General features: G+C 32.6%; 1 protein-coding gene across 4 annotated transcripts in view; it reads left to right on the top strand.

Moving 5' to 3' along the window:
- The window catches only part of LOC123557060 (glycine receptor subunit alphaZ1-like), a 121293-nt gene that overhangs the window by 89977 nt on the left and 6647 nt on the right, over window positions 1-24669 (top strand). For 2 of the 4 annotated variants that reach the window (XR_008370976.1, XM_045348262.2), the window contains exons 2-4: window positions 21259-21433; window positions 22833-22897; window positions 24470-24537. Coding sequence is in view for 3 of the 4 variants with exons in the window: in XM_045348262.2 (XP_045204197.2) it covers window positions 21285-21433; window positions 22833-22897; window positions 24470-24537 (282 nt within the window). In the remaining variant the exon portion in view is untranslated. Of the gene's footprint in view, window positions 1-18389; window positions 18493-21258; window positions 21434-22832; window positions 22898-24469; window positions 24538-24669 lie in introns of those variants that run through there. The other 2 variants (XM_045348264.2, XM_045348266.2) reach the window with 2 other exon arrangements.

The raw sequence follows: 24669 nt of genomic DNA, 5'->3' as shown, positions 1-24669 counted from the left end.
GACTGTGTTAATACTGCATGAGTGAGTGCCCTTGTATATTATAATATATATTTATAGATTTCTTTGGTTTTCCGAAAGTAACAAAAGCTGAAATAGATTTGATTTTGTTGGCTTCTTATGGTGTCATAAGCTCCGAGGTATTTTCTGCAGATAGTATTTCGTTTAAAATGGTAACAGGGGTAAATCACTGCTGTTATGTAGTTCGACCCTGAGGATAGTTTAACTCTTGGAATATGCATAAAAACATGTTTCTAGAAGGCGCAGAAGACAGATGGACATAATCAGTTTCTTTTCGGTACAATTGTCATCGTCTTCGAAATATTTGCCCGGTGACTATTCCACCTTGTTGTTTGATGTAGTGCATTTCATTACCCCTATTGACCCTCAAAATATACGATGTTTTACGTCCGATTGTTTGAATTTTATTTACATTTTCGGATGACAAATGAGCTGAAGTTTTATCGGGGAAAATTTCATGTATTTATGTTCATTTTTTATAAAACGGCAAAGGAAAAACCCCGATTTCTGTCCGGTGAATGGTAGGCACCCAGTACTTTGTTTGACAAACTGTGACTTGTTTTATGTCTTGCATGACATGATAATGACATGTGTGTCACTTTGTTAATCCCCCGTCACAAGTGGTGGGGGTTATAGGAATGGTCTCCGTCCGTCCTTTCGTTCTTCCGTCCGTCCGTCCGTCTGCCCGTAACACTTTCGTGTCCGCTCCATATCTCCTAAACCCCTTGAAGGATTTTCATGAAATTTAGGTCAAATGATCACCTTATCAAGACAATGTGCAGAACCCATGAGTCAGCCATGCCGGCTCAAGGTCGAGGTCACAACTCAAGGTCAAAGGTTTGAGCCTTCCATTTTGTGTCCGCTCTATATCTCCTAAACCCTTTGAAGGAATGTGATAAAACTTGGGTCAAATGATCATCTCATCAAGACAATGTGCAGAACCCATGAGTCAGCCATTCTGGTTCGAGGTCAAGGTCGCAACTGAAGGTCAAAGGTTTGAGCCTTCCATTTTGTGTCCGCTCTATATCTCCTAAACCCCTTGAAGGATTTTCATCAAACTTGGGTCAAATGATCATCTCATCAAGAGCTCATGAGTCAACCATGTCAACTCAAGGTCAAGGTCACAGCTCAAGGTCAAAGGTTTGAGTTCTGTATCTCCTAAACTCCTTGAAGGATTTTCATGAAACTTGGGTCAGATGATCACCTCACCAAGACGTTGTGCAGAATTTATGAGTCAGTCTATCAGTTCAAGGTCAAGGTCACAGCTAAAGGTCAAAGGTTTACCCTTTCACTATCCATAACAGTGGCGGGGGATTTAGCTGTCTTTCAGACTGCCTTGTTTATATTGCAAAACCAACAAAAGAGAATAATTAAAGCGGGTTCAATAAAGGAGAAATTCAGTTTCATTCTACATCAAGTGCCTTGGTAGCGCAGTAGGCAGCGCGTCAGTCTCATAATCAAGTAAAACGAGCAATCTGAAGGTCGTGAGTTCGATCCTCAACCGGACACACTTTTTTCTGTACATTTTGTATTTTGTAAGAAAATCAGTATATAACATTGTACCAAGTTAACTTGATTTTATTGTGTACTTGTATGTCAATATGTACTATGTGCTGAGACATTTACAGGTGAATTTTGATAATTTTGTACAGAAGACTTGCTTTTGGTCTTTCAGATATATATCGTATCTAAAAGTAGTGTTATAGGTAAGTTCATACTCTTGAAAACATGTCTCAATCAGTTTTAGTAAAATAGACTTCAGAAACAGTAAGTCATATCATTTGAAATTAGACGGTATGTTGTGCCCTAAAGACGAACCGGAATACTTCGCACTTGTTGTAATTCCGGTTGAACTTGTTCCTTAAATGATATTGAGTATCAGTCACTGTTATTATAATGAAATAATTGCTCTTTAGGTATGATGCATAAAATGATTTATTCCACACCATTACATTTTCTTTGCGTCAGCAATATGTCTTCAGAAACTTTCAGACTTATTCATTCATTCATCCTATTACATATATAACACATTGTCTTATAGTTTATCTCAATCATATTGAGATTTCCACGGTATGGTAATATTGAACATATATTTCCGTAGTCCAGACATTTTTCCAGCGCTGTTATGTTTGTAACACATATGAATAAGAACATGCATAAGCAAAATTATCAATACCATGTCGTTGAAGTTAATTCTAGAACGTACTCTCTTCTTTTTTGTCTCTCTTTCAATTATGACATTTTAAAAAGTTTTCAAACAAAAACATATACGAAATACTTAAGCAACCCAAGTATTTCTCGCTTATTTTCTTTTGAATGAAAAGCTTCCTAGAAACTTGATGCAATCTCCCTATTCTTCCTCTATAGTCATCATTATAAGAGCCATCAAATTGTATCCTGACAGTAAGTCCTGACCTGAATGTCGTGTAATATTAATTGCATTCTCTTCAGCCTATACATGTACAATGAACCTGACTCATTTTCGTCATTGTATACCTTAACATATGGAAATGTAACAGAAAGAAAATCCTTATTCATAGCAACGAGCTACAATATTATCTTCTTCAACTAGTTTATGTTGCTATAAGATACTTTGTTTTATATTTATTTAGCTGTTCACTATTGTCGTTGTTTGAACCACTAAGGATTTTTTCATGATCAATGGCATACAGACATTCAGAAAATTTCCACTTGATTTTCTAACAGAGATCAGATATCCAGTATAAGTTGTAACATGAACCGTGTCAGTCGTAAAATAAATAATTTGTCAATATTAAATGGGACCGGCCCGGGGAATTTTGAATGCCACGCGCCCAAAAAGAATTAATAGACATGTTTCTTTGCCTATTGCTAAGGTACCGAAAATAACTATGCATCGAGAAGTGATATGCTATTAAGCATATTACTAATGAATTATACTTACGTTGAATATATCTAATCTTGTTTATACCTTGATATCGGTATGATCAAAATGCCTTTTAAATAATCATACCATTTTTTCAAACATGCATTACAATTTTAAATGTCCAAGGTTTTTTTTTTCCGCAGAAACGCAACAAACTCATTTTAAAGAACAGAACAGAACTGATTAGTTTAAAATGAATGAAAAAAAAATTAAGAAAACAAGTCTACAAATGGAATATTTTCAATTGAGTGTGATATAATTCCCTTAATGCATATAATAACGAATATCATTTTCTTCAATTCTTTTCTGTTTTGTTTGTCAATCGTTACAAAAAAGAGCAATATAAATTAATGTAAACTTATATATTTATTATTCTGTTCACCACTACAGACGTTGTTTGATCCATAAACACTCACAATTAACGGTAAGTATACATACAGTCAGAAATGTTCAACATCCAGTGTGCTAACAATGATCTGATATCCAGTAAATGTTGTTACATAAATCTTGTCAATTTTAAATTAAATTATTCTGCATAACATGAAACATACTATAAACAGTATATGGCGAACTTTGCATATATCTTAATGTTGTTTATATTTAACTATTTGTTGGATTGAAATGAATAATTACCCCTTAATATATAGATGTATATTAAGATATATGAATATGCAATGCAACCTAGGCAGAAACACAACAAACACATAAAAAAGTTTGAAGGAAAACAATGTGCCAATGTCTGGTGTAATAAAGAGGGCAAATAAATATTTCAAATGAAATTATTTAAATGTGATATTCCTCTAATGAAATAAAATTGTCATGAATGAAGAGCAAATAATAGATTCTGTCTTGATGTAATTAACGATGCGCTAACATTTAATTAATCGGGTAATAACATATCCTTACCACATTTGAATTAATTTCTTTTAAGAGCAGTAGTTATTAAGAAAACGTCGAATATACAAATGCAGAGAATTTCTTTTAAATACACGATGATGTACAACCTTCACAGTTCCTTTAATAAAAGACGCAAACATAGGGAAAATATTAATTTTCTATGTATATTGTAGGTTTTGAATACTCTACATATATCTGACAAATCCCATTTTGAAGTGTTCAGATGTGTAAGTCGCCTTCTTTCATGCAAGGGCAAAGACAGTGATTCCATTTCTTGTCTAATATAAGCTATCACCCAGCCATGTGACAGATGACAAATACATATTTGTCTTATTGTTTTTATTACTTAGCGGACTGGAGAGTACATATATAGCTTTGTTTCAATTTGCCTTAATTGCTCTTAAAAGTGATGAAAACAGAATTTATACTTACTCTCATTCTTATAAATTTTTTATTAGTTGTCCAAGAATGGCAAGGAGAATATCAATTTTGATAACAAACAGTGATATGTAGAAAATGATTTGTATCATCAGAATTTCAAGTTATCGTTATTTTACAAAACAAACAATACTGAAATTATTTTAAAGTGACATTCTTTTTTTATTTAATAGTATAACGAACGGACGTACGAATTATTGCCACACACTAAACTGCATTAGTCATATTAATAAAAGCAGATTTCAGACAAGAAGATTTATGTTCTATGTTATTGTCAAGTGCCTCGGTAGCGCAGTCTCATAATCATATAAAAACGAGCGATCTGAAGGTCGTGAGTTCGATCCTCACCCGGGGCACAACATTGTTGTATGAAGAAATAATTTGCACAAGGCAAAATCGTTATAAGACTAGGTGTACAAAGCTAACTTATTTTCAGTACAAGTGTATAAAGATTTAATATGTGTTGCATTGATTACAGGTGGTCTTTAGTTTATATAATTTTGGATAGGAACATACTGAGTGTGATAAAACCTAATGGCAATGTTATTAGTAAGTGCAGACTATTCATAAATGTCTAAATTATGTTTTAGTAACAGACTTAAGAGCATTGTTGGCCGGATATTGCAAATTAATGTTGAATCGTATCTATCTGAATTAGGTTTAATGTGATGTCAAACAGATGATCCGAAGTACTCTGAACATGTATCATCTCCAGTTGTAACTGCTCCTGAAGACGATAGAATATCTCAGAATAAGATCATGCAGCTTTTAGATTTTAATATTCTTCACTGTTTGTATTGTTATTCATTATAGCCATATCCAATTCATTACTGTTTCTTTGCACGCACCATATATCTTCTGTAACTTTCCAATTCATTCATTCGTTCGTTCTTTCATTCATTCATTCATTCATTCAAAGGAATCTCGACAAAAGTTAACCTTTATCAATTTCCTCATATTTTATCACTATCATATTGAAATACGTATGACATTGTAACTGTCAACGGTATGTATGGCCATCCGCTTTCAAAGTTTTTGTCTCTGTGTAAATTTTGATAGGCAAAAAGAGAACTTGATCAAACAACAGGGATTTTTTTAAAGTAAATAAGCACGTATTTCTTTCAGAATTTCGTACCATTAATGCAAAAAGGTACAATGAGCATATGAATAAAGAAGGCACTTGGTACCTTTTTGCATTAAGGGGGCGATTTGTGAAATAGAGAAAAGTGGAAACTTCACAGGTCGCTCAACACGACAAAATCGAAAATGTTGCAGGCTCGGTTTGATTGAGCCTGTTCATGGACGGTAGTGGAAATACATGGTACCGTCCACGCCCTCTAGCCCCGGGTTGAGCAGAACTCAACATTTACACATGCTAAAAGTACAAAAAGCAATTTTGAGACATCCGCAGATGTATTCAAATGGCGGTGAACATGGAACCTTCAATGATACACGTGTTGAGGTGTGTAATTCCATGAAGAGCGGCGTTTGGTCCCCAGATAAAGTAAAGGGGTTGCCCCAAACGAGAAAACAATGGGCAGAACTAAATAATCGTTCGAATAAAAATCGTCTTTCCTGTAAACTGATTGTAATCTCTTGTCTTGTAGCTTCTTATTTTTCACTGTTTTATGTTAGCAATCTCTTCATTGCTTCCTCTGTTTAGCTCACAAATGCATTTTCATAAGCGCCACTTGTAGGCAGTAAGCCGCACCCGTTCTCTTCTTTATATAAAAATATATAAGAAATGAAAAAGTCATGTTTATTCCCTTATGCATCTTAGCGACGAATCTGAATATTATGCTCTTCGAATACTTTCTGTTGATACATGCCAATAGTTTCAAGAACGATAGTTCAATATAAAATTAAATATTTCAATTTCTTTTGCTGTTCATCCCTAAAGACATTGTTTAAACCATAAAAGGGATTTTATTTCATAATTATTGTCAAATCAACATTCACAGACTCTTCACGATCTAATTTGTTAACAACAACTTTATATCTATTACATGTTATAACATAATCCGTGTCAATATTAAAATGAATCATTCATCATAACTACAAGGGGCTGTCTTAGGGAACTGTGAATGTCACGTAGCCAAAAGCGCTATACAGACATTAATCGATGCTTGGATAAAGACTTTATACTCGGGTAATTGTTTATGCGGTAACTCGACAGGAGCCTCGTTACCGCCTGAACAGTTACCCTCGTGCCGGATATTCCCACCTCTACCCGCAACCAGTGAAATATTCTTATAACAAAACACTTCTGTTGGCTTAATACTTGTTCCGCGTAATTCGTACTCGCACTTGAGGCTTTCTGGAAACAGTATCCTAGCCTGTGATTTCGTTTTAATCGCTTCAGTGACTAGTCAAATTGCCCCTAGTTTATAAATCGGATAAATTGTTTACTAAATTTCATTATTGTGAAAACTGTTTAAATGGTAACGATCTGGTTTCCCGTGATGCTAATAAATTAAATAATAAGCAGCAGCAGTGGCAGCTTTTTAAAGATTTGTCTATATGAATCAAATTTAATCTGCTAATGTAATGGATTTCAAATGCTCTGTTCATGAATACATGTACCTTAATTTGAGTTGTAACGTAAGGCACTTTTAAAGTGTCATTATTCGCATCTTACTGCACATAGTGTGTTTTGGTGAATGTTGTATAAAAGCAATTTTCGGTTGCTGTGCATTTAAATGTGTTAAATTAACGATGGTGCCGCATAAGCATTTGAAGTTGATGCTTTATAGATAAAGAAATCGCACTAATAAAATATTAATTTTTTTCTCCAGTCTTCTACGCAGTGATCTCCCTTACCTATAATAGAGATTTCTGAAGTATAAGGGAAGCAACTCATGCATGCAGTTTGATTTTTCTTAAAAGGACTGCCCCAGTCAAAATAAGAAAAGTCATATTTGGAAAGTTAGTTTTTCATACTGCTAACAGGAAGAGTTTTGTATATTTGGTTAAAAGCTATAATTTCCTCTACCTTTTTTTAACAAATATTTCAGCTGGATTTCTACTCGAAAAATGCCCATAGTTCCACTTTAAAGCAATCATGGCATTATAACTTATTGAATTGTTTCTTGTTTTATTAGAAAGGATATTGTGCCTTATTAATAAATTATTCATACTTGATTTAGGAACATAATGAACCCGCATAAAATATGCTGGATGATGAAGGAAAATCACGAGCCTTTATAGGGTATTTAAAAAGTAAATTGTAATTAAATATCATTTTAATAGTATTTAAATGCGATGTACCTCAGATGAAAGATAAATATGCCACGAAAAAGGGTACACAAATGCAGCACTTAAATGATTGCTTACAGTCAGTAATTCGCAAACATTCGACAAATGAATTATTTGCATTCGAGTGTAATGTAAATCTCTGTACGCATATAAACCGTTTTAATATTCATCGATATGTCGCTTTATGCATAGTGGTCCGTCGTTATACAAGATTAATTTTGCTTCCGATGAAATATTCAACAGTTTCATTAAGAAGAGTGTCTCCCACTGTCGTTGTTATATATCAATCAGCATTGTCTAAAAGCATTGTGCTGAAAGCATTGCCCTCAGTATGATATATATAATAGTAATTAAAATAATTTTAAACAATATCTACATAATATTAAGATATATGGTTTGGGTATGTCATATTGCAGTTGAAATTTGTTCATGTTTTTATAAAGGTATATTTTACCTTTACAATAGCCCATGTTTTTCGACTTCTACCATCACTGTCAAAGGAATCATAAACATCTGCATAGCATTCAACTGGTACATGTAACATGCTACCGATCGGCCGACAATCGGCGATAGTTGATTAATCGTCGGCGTGAGTTTCAAGCTCAAAATCGCCGACGTCTCACTTTACTTAAATATTGATTTCTTTGCTTAGATTACTACAGCACATTTTCTTTTTGTTATTACTGTCCTCATTTTCTTGCTGGTAGATACGGTGCTTTCGGGCAATTAAAACATCGGAAACTTCTCTAAAAATTCACTATTCAAATGGTGTCAGCTGAATAAATTTGAAGCATTAGGACCTCAAAGCAGTTCTCAACTTTGACTGTTAATTTGAAAAAAGGCCAAAAATGATGTAGAAAAGTCGAAAAAATAAAGAACAGATTTAGGTAGTGTCAGTGCACACTATTGTGAACGTGTGTCTCGGTGTATTTAGGCACTAAAATTGAACATCTAATACCATGCTGATCTTTTATAATTAACACAAATTATATTACATATTATTAGTAAAATATGAAATTACAATATTAAGTGCATTTGAAAATTACAGTACAAATGTGTGTAGAATACTGTCTGTGTAGAATACTGAAATGACAATATTAAGTGCATTTGAAAATTACAATACAAATCTGTGTCAAATACTGTCAGTTCGACGTGGACGGTAGCATGCATTTCCACTAACGTCCATGAACAGGCTCAATCAAACCGAGTCTGCAACATTTTCGTTTTTGTCGTGTTGAGCGACCTGTGAAGTTTCCACTTCTCTCTATTTTGTAAATCTTTATTCATCTGTTAAACGTAAGGTTTGCAGATCTTTCCGATCCTGGCAAGAGCCGATTATATGATAATATCCGATCTTCGAGGTCCGGTCCTAGCTGGACAATGAGCTTTTCTCTTTGATTCCATGATAACTGAATTTGGACAAGTAAAATATTTTCTGAAAACTTTAAAATCTGATCATTTACTTTCGCTTGTATGCTGTGCACGTGATATAATGACTGGAATTTTATTTTCTTATTCTGTATCAAATCCAAGATAGAGTTATTTCAGCATCAGTATAAATTTGATCAACATTCTTTCCCCGAGGAGTAATATAAATATAAAACCGATTGTAGTATATTTAATAAAGATTGGTATGAACCATGAAATATTTAGCAGAAATTTATCAGAAATAAAACTTTGAAAAGATATTATTACTTTCGATTGCATAAACCAAGATGTAATAAAACATAGTGAATTCAGAGCTTAAACACGCAGTTATAATACTTGTCTTTTTGTTGAGATAGTTGAAATACACCGGTGTCTATGAAATGCAAACTAAGTTACATTTAGTATTGAAATAGAAAGACTCAGCCTTTAATCCCTTCATGTTTAAGACGGATGTTTGGTAATTGTAAATTGTTAAATATCGATAAAAGCTAATCTCTATCATAGCGATCTTAGTGTATGGAATGTGTATTCTTATTCTCTTAATTAATCTCGAACACAATCTAACTAAAGTACTTGATCGTCTAAACGAAGATCTGAGAATGACCCATTCACATTCGTCTCCTGTATATTTTGGATTTCCAATATTGCTATTTTTATTTTCGCAAATCTATTTTCATTTGAACAAATCAGACGATTTTTTCGAATGTCAAAGAGTAAGAAAAATGTGCAGTCAGTCCGTGGCTCGAACCCGGGACCCCTCGCTTACAGTGCAAGCGCCCTACCGACTGAGCTAACCGGCTAACTGACACTTTACGTCATAAGAATTGTAAATATGAAAATCCCAGGCTAAATATAGACTTTTTATTCTTACAAAATGTTGTAAGTAAGCCTTCTGATTGGCTAGCGGAAGGGTCATCAGAATGAGGCTATCAATAGCACGTCTTCAGATCCTAAGCGTAGCGTGATAGGATATGTACTTTAGTCAGATTGTCTCGATCTGAACATACCAAAACTGCAAAAACAAGGTGATGGAACACTTTTGATGACAAAGGAGAATGAGTGCACCTGACCATTAATGCTGTTTCTATTACTGCTGTCCATATTTTATAACGCCAGCAGATTTTAAGTGCCATGTGGCTCCGTATAATGCCTCCTCGTACTTTGACTGACTGTTGTTAAATTTTCTGGTGCTTTAATGTCATGAAGTACACCTTTATCTTTTGTTATAATGTTCAGTTAAGCCGGCGAAGGCGTATGGTGTGTTTAAACTTCTCAGTGGTGTTTTTTTCACTGGCCATTGCAATTAAATTACATTAAATTAAAAGATGTTTTATACCGTTTGTTGTACTTGCTGAGTATTTAGTATACTTTATGCATTTTTGTGTTGATAGTAATCATTTTCAGCTCGATCCATACACTGCTTTAGGGACTTTTCCAAAAATGTATCTCATTTTGGTCTCGTTTAAAACTTTGGCTTGTCTTAACTGATCTTTGGGGAGCATAAAGACCATTCCATCTTTCTTTATAAACGAAATACGCTTTCACCAGTGCTACAGGGCACCGTCAACTATTTTGTCATTGTATTCTTGGCATCCCGCAGATCTATTTGTTGTTTTGATAACATATCGTGTCTGTTGTTACCAAAACGTATTTTAGGGATATACTCTACCTAGTAGGGATGTCTGTTAACTTAGCTGTTCTGTGAATTAGCAATATGAAGAACAGTGTTGTCATTTCCCTTTCTAAGGCGTTGTACCATTGTACTATTTTGTTGTTTTCCCTTTTTTTTTTCTTCATAAATATATTTTTTGAACATTTTGATAATATTCACATCCATACTTCTGAGCGTGGTGGTCTTTTTCATGTGAAAATAAATGTGTAAAATTCTAGGCATTTAAAGTTCACATATATATTGTAAGTAAGATATTTTGACACTCATGAATTCAACTTTTGTAATATAAATAACAAATTTCGTAATATTAAGATGCTCATTATATCTATAAGCAAGTACTTACACATATATATGGTAAGTAAGATATTTTGACACTCATGAATTCAACTTTTGTAGTATAAATTACAAATTTCGGAATATTAAGATGCTCATTATATCTATTAGCAAGTACTTGAAATATATCCCTAATTATGTTTGTTGAACAGTGTCTGAGTCTGGTTCCTATCAAATGGTACATGTCTCTAAACATTACAAGGCTTTGACAGCCTATTTATATTGTATGTCCTAAGAATATCAGCTGATATTATTGAGCTACGCAGTGATCACATTTGATCAAGTTTGATTGTCGCTTCCCCATTTTAATGGCAAAGCCATAGACTGAGAATAATATGAGTAATTATGTATTCTTGAAACAAAAGAAAAGGATAGAAACTAATTACAGAAAGTATTGATAATATATCAAAGAATAAAGCCATATCCATTAATCTAATACAACCTAACTTACATGATTGCAGGGTAAACTGTATGTTTATTCGTTGTAATCAATCAAAATGCGAAGGGTGATGGCTACTCAAAAAGTAGGTTAAACGCTTTCAGATAGATCTAGAGCAATCTAAGAGGCACCTTACGATATATTTATTAAAATGCTACAATGCTTGATTAATGGCACGAATTTCACAGTAAGACCAGTTGACCTTGAAACACATGATAGATATACTTTTCATTTGATTTTATTAATTACAGATATTTCGTGGGATTGTCGGAAGCAAACAAGTGTTTCAATAATATACAGAGCTGTGATAATACACATACTGCTAGTATGCGAAACATTCCCTTAAGGATTGTTTTGGATTTTATTCATTTTCACATACTTTACATTCACAACAAATTCGCTATGTTAAACTGTTATATGCCCATTTGGTCATCGGGCGTTTTGTACCTGTTTCCTGTTTTGATTTTAACCATTTCCTATTGACTGTTGGAGAAGCATACTTTTAATCAAAGAGCTATAAAAACAAATAGATTGGCAACTTGAAAGGCATATAGAGCAAATCTCGCCAACCTCCCGTGACAAAAAAACGAGATCTCGTTTACCGAAAGTGGCGCTTTCTCCATGCGCCATTTTGTATGCGAAAGCAATTATATATCGGTAAAATAATTATCACCGTATGACCACGCTTCTTTCGATGGCAAAAAAAAACACGTGTACTTCGTGTCTTAAGACCATTTCAAATTAAACTAATTTTGTTTTAGAAGCTAACATGTATTTTAAATGTAGTTTTAAAGGTACAAATTGTAACTCCATGCTCGCCGATGTTTGTTTTTAGTAAGATAACGCCGAATCACGCTCTGACACGAGCTCACGCGAGATTACAGCCAGTTGCCTTTCTGTGTATTTTATACTTCTTTGTTTTAATTTATGAATATTCATAAAAACAGTTTTAATTTTAGTTTGATTGTCGTAAAAATATTAAAGTCACTCGCTACAGTTTTTCCGGACGGGTCGATATTTACACTAACACCGTGTCTGGTTTCGAGGCATACAGACACTAAATAGAAAAATGGCGCGAAAAAAAATGGTAGTCGCATAATGGCGGATACAAATAGTCCTCAGTTTTTTTGCTCTGTAGAGTTATTTTCCTTATTTTCTTTACAATTGTTTTGCTAAAATCACATGACAGATCTATGCTTGACATGTAGGTAGCATTTTCATAATGAAATAACAACATGACAAAATTTTTCCTGGAAACTTAGATCATACACCACCAGTATAATTTGGGGTCTCATTTTTAGCTGATTTTGCAGTTTGTGTGTTTGACTGATATTATTTTTCTTGCATCAAACATGACCCCCACTTTTCTTCTGATTTTTAGTTAGCACTGACAATACTCTTCAAGAAAATGTAAGTTACAGAAATTTAAAATGGGTCCTGATGTGTGCTGCGGTCATTGGAATTAGGTCAATTTTATATAGAATAAAGAACAACAACTATTTAGTGTGTTATAACCTATAAGATGACATTGGTAAAAAGTGAAATCTGGCCAGATGATGGTGGAAATAGGCTACTTTGATTAGAATTTGATAGAAAATGACAGATTTGTTGCAATTTTGTTGAAAATGAGGATAAAACCCAAAAATATCACATTTTCACTGTTTTGAGTGTATTGTTTTCAAAAACTGCATATTTATAGGCTACTGATTGCTATTTGCTGGCCATCAGAGGTAAAAGTGAAGATATTAAACAGTTTAAATGTGTAATTTGCCTGCAGATCAGAGTAGAAAATGTCAAAACAGGACAAAACAAGGCTGCATTTAGGGTAACTGCTTCAAAATGATGTCGCGACAGCTATTTTTGACAAAATCTGACGCTTTGTCTTATGGTACTGAAAATGCCGTAAAAACTTGGAAACTGTTGATATCAAGCTAAAACCTTGTATTTTTTTCATGCATTTGGGTTTCTTGTACATTTCAAATGAAACTGGCACAGTGTCAGAGAAAAAAGTTTTTCTTATAGGCATACAGACACTAAATAGAAAAATGGCGCGAAAAAGAATGGTAGTCGCATAATGGCGGATACAAATAGTCCTCAGTTTTTTTGCTCTGTAGAGCTATTTTCCTTATTTTCTTTACAATGTTTTTGCTAAAATCACATGACAGATCTATGCTTGACATGTAGGTAGCATTTTCATAATGAAATAACAACATGACAAAATATTTCCTGGAAACTTAGATCATACACCACCAGTATAATTTGGGGTCTTATTTTTTAGCTGATTTTGCAGTTTGTGTGTTTGACTGATATTATTTTTCTTGCATCAAACATGACCCCCACTTTTCTTATTATTTTTAGTTAGCACTGACAATATTCTTCAAGAAAATTTAAGTTACAGAAATTTAAAATGGGTCCTGATGTGTGCTGCGGTCATTGGAAATAGGTCAATTTTATATAGAATAAAGAACAACAACTATTTAGTGTGTTATAACCTCGATGTAGCTCACTGCAGGGTTGGTGCGGTCTTCTGCGCATGCCCGGAAGTGATTATCTAATGTCGCGTACGCCAAAAAATTCGCAAATTATTGTATGTTGCATGCATTTAATGTACAAAATGTATAATATACTGACTAAAATATAGGGTAAGTATCACTATGATTACAAAATATATACATTTAAAGTACTTTTAGTTCAAATTGCTTCAATCCGACATATACTGGAGTATGTTATTTATACCAGCGCTCAATCTCTGCATTGAGTCACGGCTGTTTCTAATCCCGTACCGTACCCGTACCGTACATTCGTAAACTATAGGTTTTGTTAAAAAACGGGCGAAAACTTTCATCGTTCTATGCCATCAAAATGCTTCAGTAACACCTTAAAATCCGTTTATTAAGAAATCTGCCGTTTGATAATTATATATATATATTTCTAAGTCATTTGTTAAAACACTGAAAGAGTATTTCGTACCAACCTGCGTTGTATAAATGCCCGCCACAATCCACCTCGTTGTAATTTGATTTAAGCGAAATCTAATATGGTGACCTATCAATTTTCTTTTTGTTTTAGATTAGGTAGACATAACCAAAGGTATGTGCAGAGTTTGATTAAATTCTATTATGTGAAACTCGATAAAATAGCAGAAGTACCAACTTCAAACTGACAAAAATATGCAAAAATAGCCCATTGGGTCTGCTGAACAAGTATTCCTTTCTTTACAAAATCATGTTCTTTTGATTTCTCTGAGCATGTTTCAAATAGATATATTGTTTTCCGTTAGAAAAATGCTTAGATAATCAAATTTATGCAGATTATTGTACTTTACTGAAATATATTTTAGGATTACAGAAATTTTGAAAAATGTTTAAAATAGCACCATATCTAGAGGCAAATTAAATTGAAACAAAGCTGGTGACCTAGTATTTTGATTTTATTTTTCAATACATCATAACATGATCTTTTCATACAAAACATTTCATCAAAATCTATCATTGAGAAAAAAATACGAAACTGTAGCGAGTGTCCTTAATTTTAAATCGTTTATGCTGGTCATTTGGTTGCTTTCTATAGGCTTGAAACAGTGATATATCAGTACATTTTCTGTTTAATTAATTGAAACTTTTAACAGGAACATATACGACACAAACGTTTGGCATTGATTCTTTATCGTCTACTGTCACATAATTTACTTCAACTTCATTATAGTCATATTCGTTATTATATTTACATAATTCTGCCTTAGGGGCTAGGGCGCATATAGGGTGTTGCTCATTTTTTTGCCCCTCTTGAATACATATGTGTGTGCCTGGTAAGGAAAAATACGTACGCATGTCCACTATATGAAGTAGTGTTGTTTTAATAATCATGTCTTCCAATGAAAAAAAAAAATTACCTTTTTAATATGGATGGCCTTTAATTTCCTTTTTAGTATTTGAAGTAGTCCATATATGGTTACCAGGTAATACTCTCAACCGAATCGGCAATTAATGCTTTCTCACTGAAAATGGACATTTTTTTCTTTTCATTGTCAAGTGTTTGTTTCATGGTGACAGCCTGAGGCGATAAACACGGCATTGCTTTGTCCTTGTATTCATTAGACTGATATTTTTCCCTAGATACATAGCATGTTTTTATGAATTCATTGTAAGACATATAAACGACAGGCTTCAAATAGAAAACACTAGATTGACTGAGTTGATCACTGTTAGATGTAGTGATCTATATTTTACAAATGTTTTTGTTTTCTTTTTTATTTGAAATCGAGATACAAATGTAATTGAAACTGTAACCGGATTTTTTTGCTGATAAATATTTCATACATTATTAAGTTATTTGTATAATTTATGAAATTAAGGAAAGAAGAAGAAAATGTCAATGAGTATTTAAGTAATGTTTAATGGTATTTCTGATCAACATTATGACAATTATTGAATATAATATTATGAACCAACTGCCTACAGTAGGGATTCTCTTATAAATTAAAGCTCCAACAGACAAGTTGCTGGTATTTGACCTTAAGTTAGTATCTTTTTGTTTTTATTTATAAAATCTAAATCCGTGATGATCAATCAATTATACATAGTGAGATCTTCTGTCTTTGTGAATTTAAAATCATAGACTGGAATAATATTGTAAGCTACTTTTTTGTATTGTTAAGATTACGGATATTTAATATAATATTAATAATCAAACACTTTCATATTGGCCTTGTTATTTGTTCAAGGGATGTCGTATTGGCCCGAGGGAGTAGACCGATGGCCAATACGACTGCTCGAGGACAAATAACTAGGCCAGTATGAAATCGCTTGATTAATGATAATATTATTATTCAAATTTCGATTGTTGGCGGTAACAGTATAAGAACTCTGTGAATTACCTAATGGCAGCTATGCGTATTCATATGAAATATCTTGACAAGTTGTTTAGACTTATTTTAGAAATCATAATCATTTTAGCCGGTAAAACAGGATGAGTTATATGTAGGTACTTGAACATAATTCTGAGAGATACTTTTGATGTGACAAAATCAAGAGTAGCTAAAACTTACCTTATTTTTGAATTCCTATTTATTTTCTTTAGTGAGTTATTTTATCATTTGAATTGTGATACAACTGCTTTAAAAGTCATTTCCATTAAGGCTGCAGGCAACGAGACACAAAATTGTACACATATGTGTTGAACAAGATAATTCAACCAGCCAAGCACATGTTATACACTCCCATGCCTCGTTTAATTCTTATCCAATATTGTTGCAGTTCACGAATGACACTCTTGTTCGCCAATTTATTCATCCACTTTCCAGCATTTGAATCGCTATTTATCGTTGCTAAATTAGTCCACACTATCAAAATGTCTGTTAAAGAAAAGTCTCATCCTTTTAACCCTTAGCTTGCTAGTGGAAAGTAATTCTGCCTTTGCGACCAGTGCAGACCAAGATCAAGATCAGCCTACATATCCATGCAGTCTGATCATGTTCTGCACTGTTCGTCATTCAGTTAGTATCTTTTTAGTAAGCACCCCTTTTAATAGTTAATGGCACTGTCTATATTAAAAGATGTACAAGTTCATTATAGAAATTTAGCAGGGTAAGTGTTAATTAATCTGAGTTTTAGTATTTTCTTATTATTTTCCTTGACAACAGCCAGAAGTTCTGACAGGAAACACTTGCATTTTACAAAATACCTAATAAGCGAAAGTATCGTTGTAATCTATGAAGACGTACATCCGCTCAGTCATACTTGGTTATTACATGAGCATGTTAGATGACTTTTTGTCAAAATGTGAAAAAGAACTGTAATGTATAACTCTGATGTAAAACATAATGGCGTCATTTAAAAATCTTACGGAAGTGACTTCTCCTTATTGGCCCTCTCTTTTGAACCGATCAAAATGCTTGAATTCCGGATTGGCCCTGTTTTCTCGTATTAGCCCTGTGTTTCTCATATTGGCTCAGTTATGTTTTGTATTAGCTTTGTCTGTTTCATATGATGCTAGCAATTTATCTAATACAGTCTGTAGTATTGTAAAATTGAATAATGTTAGTTATTATGAACCAATGCAAGCATATTGTATACATTTTTACTATTGATTGAGGCTGAAAATGAATATAGAAAGTGGTAGAATCAACATAAAGACATAGTTATGCAGATGATACATCCTATACATGACATGGCTTTTACTTATTTATCATTTTGTTACGCAGTCTGCAGTCTTCTTTCACTTTTTTAGAAGAAAATGTAAAATATAGCATTCTTTAATAATATGTATCTTGTAAAGAGAAATACCAGTATAGCGTGTTTAAGCCTGGATATCATTTTGAGTGTAAATGTAAACATTTCAGACAACCGTAATTATATGCCATTTTGGGCGATATGATTCTATATGTTTCCATTATAAATGTGTGTGTACTCACCAAAAAATATATCTGTCTTCAATATGCATGTATGTAAAATAAAATGATGTAAATTACAAGACATTTTGAGATCAGAATCACATTATAATAACAAAGAAATTTATTTTTGGAATTACTTATTTATTTCTCAATTACGGAGTTGTGAATCTTTAAAATATAAACACTTCACTGTATGTGAAACTTTCACGATAGGAAACACTGATACAAGTGTTAACTTCACAAAGAAAGTCATTATTATATTACGGAAATAAGAATATTATTTCCAGATTGTGAGCAGAAAGTTTTTAATTTCAATAGCAATATTTTCTTATTCATATAACGTACGTAAGCCCTTATTCAGTGGTTATGAGATACTGGTTGCTTTGGTTAGCACTGAAAGGCAACGCTTTTTGCTAGTTTCTCCTCCTTTTATGGCATATTTAGTATAATAAGTAATAACAGAATATTTCTTTGAGGGAACACTCCCAGTATATTAATTAAATTTTGTAAGAAACGATTTCCTCCATTATGTTTCCATTCTACGGCTATTATCTAGCAGAAATACAAGTCCAATAATACGAGTTCCGCCGAGCTAGCATTTCAGTGAAATAAGAATAGTAACGGATAAACGGAAAAGAATCTGTTAAAAAGTATGAACATGAAGCTACTGTTAGCATGCAGTCTATTTATGTGTGTAGTGGATATTAAGCTATCAGGTACTATTTTCAACATTGAAAATTTATTTTTGCAAGTTAGCATACTTGTCTCAAATATTCATACATATTTAGTTTTATATCTATACATTAGATATATAATTATAATATTTGATAGACAATGTAGTAGTATTTCAGATATTTAAACTGTTTTACACTTGAAAATTTCTGTTGAATAGTAGTAACACCTTATGTCTCATGCATTAAGATTTGATACTGTTATCCAAAAATGATTCGATTCATACTTATTTATTTGTCGATGTAATTAAGTAAGTGTTTCATTAGCCGATCTTATTGTCGGAATAACGTCTAGAAAAGTAGATCTATGTATTATTCCTAAGTTTGTCTAAACATGACTTTAAAAGTACAATCAAAGCTTTCCTGGCTTAACTCGGGGTCCATACTTTTATTTATCCTAAAACCTGATAAAAATTGAAAACTTTGTTGATAGTTGCTATTTGTTGCATATAGTATAATTCTCAAATTATAATTTCAATAACGTTATTCTATTGTAGTAACGGAATATTAGAAGGAAAAAAATAAAAAAACAAACTCGGAATTTTATTTGATTTTGTTGCCTTTGAAATGTCAGGAGGTCGTTCGTTTCTCGGGCCTTCTTTAATTCAAGAGATTATACAATTTGGTTTCATACAATATTAACAAAACGGTATTATATACATCTAAATGTGTTTATTCATGAATTAATAGATAGATACGGTAATGAATAGATAAATAAATAGCACATGTCCATGTTTGTCGGGTACTCGTAGAAGAAACATTTTTTAAATGAAAATATATTTTCAAGTCCTATAACATTTAAAATCAGGAATATATTTTATAGCTCCCAATAGTGCAGACTGATTAGATTATCTATATTATTGGGGAAATTGAGTTTCTTTCATAGAGCGTAAATTAAATTTTCCAATCTATCTTGGGATTGCAATGGAAATTACGGAGTCCGAAGATAATAAAAGTTTCATTCATCAAATATATTTTATCATTAAAATATCTGTTCAAATTATTCTCTTTATAATTCAAGAAAAAAATGCAAATGTTTCATTAACCTTGGTTTTCAAATATTAAAACTATTTTAATAGTAGAAAAAAAATATTACTGCGACATTTGCCGTTTTTGAAAATTAATATTTTCTTGTAAATTATATAATAATATTATAATTATTAAGCATAATTATCATATATTTAGTAAAATGATGAGATACAGCGTCAGTTTTAATTTGCAATATGGACTGTACATTTTGTATCATTTGACAAGTGGAAAATGAGCAAATGTATGCAACATTCGATTTTTGTTTCACTTTTTTTTCAATTCAATTGTTTAAAAAGCTTTTTCCGTATGGTTTTCGTTTGAATGAAGTAATTATTTGTTTTCTTACATTACAAATTTTCCAAATGTCTCCGGTATCATCAAAGTATATATGTTCTATTGGATAATAAATCTTTTATCCAGCATATGTGTTTTTTCTTGGAAAATTTGACGTTGTAAACTAGTTGCATTTGAAATCAAAATTAGGGGACATATTAAAAGTTTACAAGCATCATATATTTCACTTTTGATGATTGTAACAGATAGAAAATTAAAAAACGATCGATAGTGGAATCATGATGTTTTATCAATCGGTATTATACTTCGCAAGGTTTTAATTTTTAGCTTATCTAAGAGATTAAAGCCATACATCCCCACTGCTACATACATCAAGAAACTTCTTGTCATGGCCCTAATCCAATTTCATTTTGATTACGCCTGTTTTATATCATACCAAAGTCTAACTCAGTTACTTAAATCCAAGCTCCAAACCACACATAATAAGTTAATGAGGTTTGTTCTAGACCTTGATGCTAGGTCGCACATTGGCCCAGAGCACTTTAAATCTCTCAACTGGTTACCAGTCAACAAACGTGTAGACCAGATTATCCTGTGTCATGTTTTTAAGATAAAAATGGCTTAGCCCCGGACTACATGGGAGACAATTTTATCCCACAGGATACTGTGCATTCATATAGGAAAAGGTTAAGTCACCAAGGTGCTTTTGCTGCTCCAAAGGTCAAAGGCTTTTGGTTAAAGTCCTTTTTCTTTTCCGGTATTTCCCTATGGAATAAGTTGCCTGCTAGTATAGCACAGACTGAGAAATTACCTGTTTTTTAAACATAGTAAAGAATTATTCACTAGACAGTTTAGCATAATTACTTTAATGTGTTTTAATAACTATTTGATGTGTTTTAATAACTATTCATATGGCTTTCGATGTATGAACACTTTAACTTAAGCTCGCATTTTACTCTTTGATATAGTTGTACAATTTCCATCTAGTCACATAATTCTTTAATTGATATAGTTGTGCAATTTCCATCTAGTCACATACTTCAATTTCCATCTAGTAACATAATTCTGTAAACTCTGTTATGCCTCTCTATGTCATGCCACCAACATAAAGGACCACAATGGAAATAGTTTTCTCTTTTTTGTGTAATCCTTGGTGACGGTGTGCCTGTCATGGCTATTTATAATTTTATATATGCATTATGTTATTATGTTGTATTTACTATACATGTTGTTTTCAATTGCCCATGTATGTGCACTCCTTAACCGAAATAAACCTATCTATCTATCTGCTATCTATCTATCTACTCCCATTGTTGAGCTATACATTCTAGTTAACGAAAACAAACGGCACAATCTTTAACAGCTATCTGTGTTCCATTTAATATGTGAAAATGAAAAGCTAAACAATTTTTCGGTTTTACTTTTTAGACATGAGACCATCCTAAATCACCACCATGACGAAGTTAGACGTTGTATTGTTCATCCACACGCTTTTCGTCCTCGTACAATACGACTGTTTATGTGATAAACTTCCTGTAAAAGCAGCATCACCAGTTGCAGCCGGTGCCAGGTCTCAATACCACACTATTTCTAAATCTTACAGGTTATAAGTTTGTGTCATACAGCTGTTGTTTAAAAGAATTTGTTTACCTAGTTAGTTAATCATGAGTCTTGTTTATGTGATGCTTCTTTGTTCGAGGAATTCTACGTTGTTGTTTTTTTCACTTTGCTTAAAAATGATTTTACGTATGTTTTCGGAATATGGTGAATTCGTTAGTCTAGCAATTATGCGACTTACGTAAAAGAAAAATATGTGAGCTATGTACACCAAGAAGCTTTATTCTGTTTTTTCTTTTTTTTTTTTTTTTTTTTTTTTTTTTAAAGCTAAACGAGTGACTTAAATATTTCAATACTTTTGAGGCTTGCTTTCGCTGATATTTTGTTCTTTATTACTCTACAGAGACATGTTCAAGTCAGAAAAATGAATACATTTATCCTCAGTACTCAGGCACTGAAAAACAAACATCTTATCCTGTGTCACAGTCAATTTGCTTTACCTTACTATCAACATTTCTTAGAACGTATATGCAAACAAAGATTTTCACTTTTGTTAATGTTTTCTGTCTCTGCGGTATTATTAATCAGTTTTCTATCATCTACATTAACTTCAGGTTTATTTCTCTGAAAAAATTTATAACTGAGTGCTTTTACACTTTTTGTTTTGTTTTTTTTTTGGTTTAACGTCGCACGACACTTTTGTCATATGGGACTTTCCAGCTTTGATGGTGTGAAAGACCAGTGCCCCGTCATTATTTCATACGAGCGGACTGTAGAACCCGACTTCGAAGCCTTGATGCTCCTCATGAAATTCAACCCCAATGAGCTCGAATCCACATCGAGAGGCATGTTTGAATCAGCGCTTAACCACTCGCACGAGCCTTTAAATATATTTATTTATTACTCTACTATAATTATCATACTAGCTGAATAAAATACAAAATACAGCTCTTGCATTTTGCAATGAAAAGCATGTTTTGCATAAATAGGTAATACCAAAATGTTGAAGAGGAAAGGGAATCAAATGTTTCTAGAATAACATTTTATTAGAAAGTATAATATCTTAAATCATTGATGTGTGTCCAAAATGCTCTCAAAAAGACATTGAATTTCTTCCATTATAAACACATAGATGATTAAAACATACAGACTTATAGTCAACATTTTTTATTTACTAAAATAGCGTACATGAAAAATGTAGCTTTCGAAAAGAACAGTCAAAACCATTTTTATGTTCACTGAAAACAGCTGTAAATGAGATAATATTCGATTTTATATTTTTACCATTAGATGTGGATTTATTTGTACATATTAAGCATTGTTGTCTCAGGTGTGCTCAGAACTTATAACTAGCTTCTTGACTGTTGTCTACATTGTCGCGATGCAACAAGCACTATCTGTTACTATCCCGTTTACTAGATTCAGATGTTAAAAAGTCTTTTCAGACAAAGAACCCTCGATGAATTACTAAACAACTATGACCCAAGGATACCTCCAAACTACGAAGACGGTAAGATGAATTATATGCAAAAAGACTTTGATTTATCAAATTAGACTAAATGACGTAAAGTGAGAATATTAAATATCAAATATGAAAAGGTTTTTTTTTAAAGTACATAGGCAAAAATTGATATTTCACAGGGGCATCCTGTCTAGAATATAAAGCTCGCTTTCTTCGTAACATTTACTCTTCCCAAATTGTGTTATCGTACCTCTTCAAGAGCCTATTTCTGTTATATGATAAGACTATAATTATATAGCTTGATTACTGGGTGCTCTTTGCATGCCAATATCTATAGAGATGTCATGAAGTCAATAAAACAAAATAATATTGTGATTTATGTTTAGCATTTTGTTCGTTGCGTGAGCGGCTATGAAATTAAAGTATGAATAAGTGATAGTGCAAAGTGCAAACGGGGGCAGTAACATTGTGTATGGGCTTTCATTTGTGCCTACCATCAGGAAAGTGACAATACGAAACAATTCTGACAGAAGTGTTCGGTTTCTCATTGCTTATTACCCCCATCCTGCTTATGCCAAAACATAAGAATACATATATCAAGTTACAGGATTGATATAATTGCACAAGGAATATCAATTGAACCATCAAAAGACAAATAATTGCTTCTTGTTTATATTTTATCCGGAGACCTAACTGACAAAACGTAGTGAAACTAATGAAAATAACACACAAAATGCGATGTTTTGCATATGGAAATAAAAACAATTGGCCAGAGATGAAAGTAAAGTATTTTAGCTTTCCACCAATTTGTCAGATGGGAATCTGCCTGTTGGATTACGGTTTAATGATGAAAATAATTACGTAATGTAATGTTGTTGAGTTAATTAAAAGACGTTTTGATTAAAATACTGACATGGCTGAATTTAAGAGAAGTAAGCTTGCAAGAACATATAGTAACAAAGAAAACACGCTCAATGGTCATATATTTTCTAGGACTGAACCCATGAACACACAGATATACAACATAAATAATCCTTACTTTTCTTTTCTTCAAAGCAGAAAAATATTGAAAATCAATCAAAATGATAATAATGTCAGATTTAGTCTACATTTGCGATGTTTGTTTTCATCCACATTATTTCTGAAGTGATAATATCGAAGTGGCACTCTTTGGTGTAGTAATATCTAAGTTTTCATCAGAAGATTTAAGATGAAAGTAAAACTGTTGTGTACCTGTGTCTGATGCTTTGGATTTAGAGGCAATGTTTGAAACTAAAGCCATTCCTTCCAAACCGTCGGTATTCATGAAAGTAAAGTAACTTCTTTTTATTAATGTTTTATATGAATAAATTAAGTAATCATTATAATTGATTTTGTCATTTATAATTCAACTTGTTCAACACAATCTTTAGACGTGTCCGTTTAAATACGTAAGAATATTTTGTATTCAAAAGAAATATACGTGAAAAATAATTAACCTTGGCGTAATGCATTTTAAGATATATCATACTGTTTACGTCAATGATTAGAATTGACGATCTGAAGAGTAAACAACCTGCATCCAAATCACAGTGTCAATCTGAAGTACAATGATCTTTTGCTTATCTAATTTAATTTCAGATTTTCCAGTGACAGTTCTTGTGCAGCTTCATATTACAAATATAGACAGTATCAGTGAATCTAGTATGGTAAGATACACACCTCTAACTGTTAAGCAATTCAGTTATATATATTATGATTTATTACTCGAATTCTCAGTTGCATTTAAGTGAAAGCTTTGCTGACTTTTGGAACATCCATAATTCCTTAACAACGTAGCT

Source organism: Mercenaria mercenaria, chromosome 5, assembly GCF_021730395.1.
Source record: "Mercenaria mercenaria strain notata chromosome 5, MADL_Memer_1, whole genome shotgun sequence".
Classification (NCBI taxonomy): domain Eukaryota; kingdom Metazoa; phylum Mollusca; class Bivalvia; order Venerida; family Veneridae; genus Mercenaria; species Mercenaria mercenaria.
The sequence above is the reverse complement of the archived record's forward strand: the minus strand, read 5'-3'. Positions and strand labels throughout refer to the sequence as shown.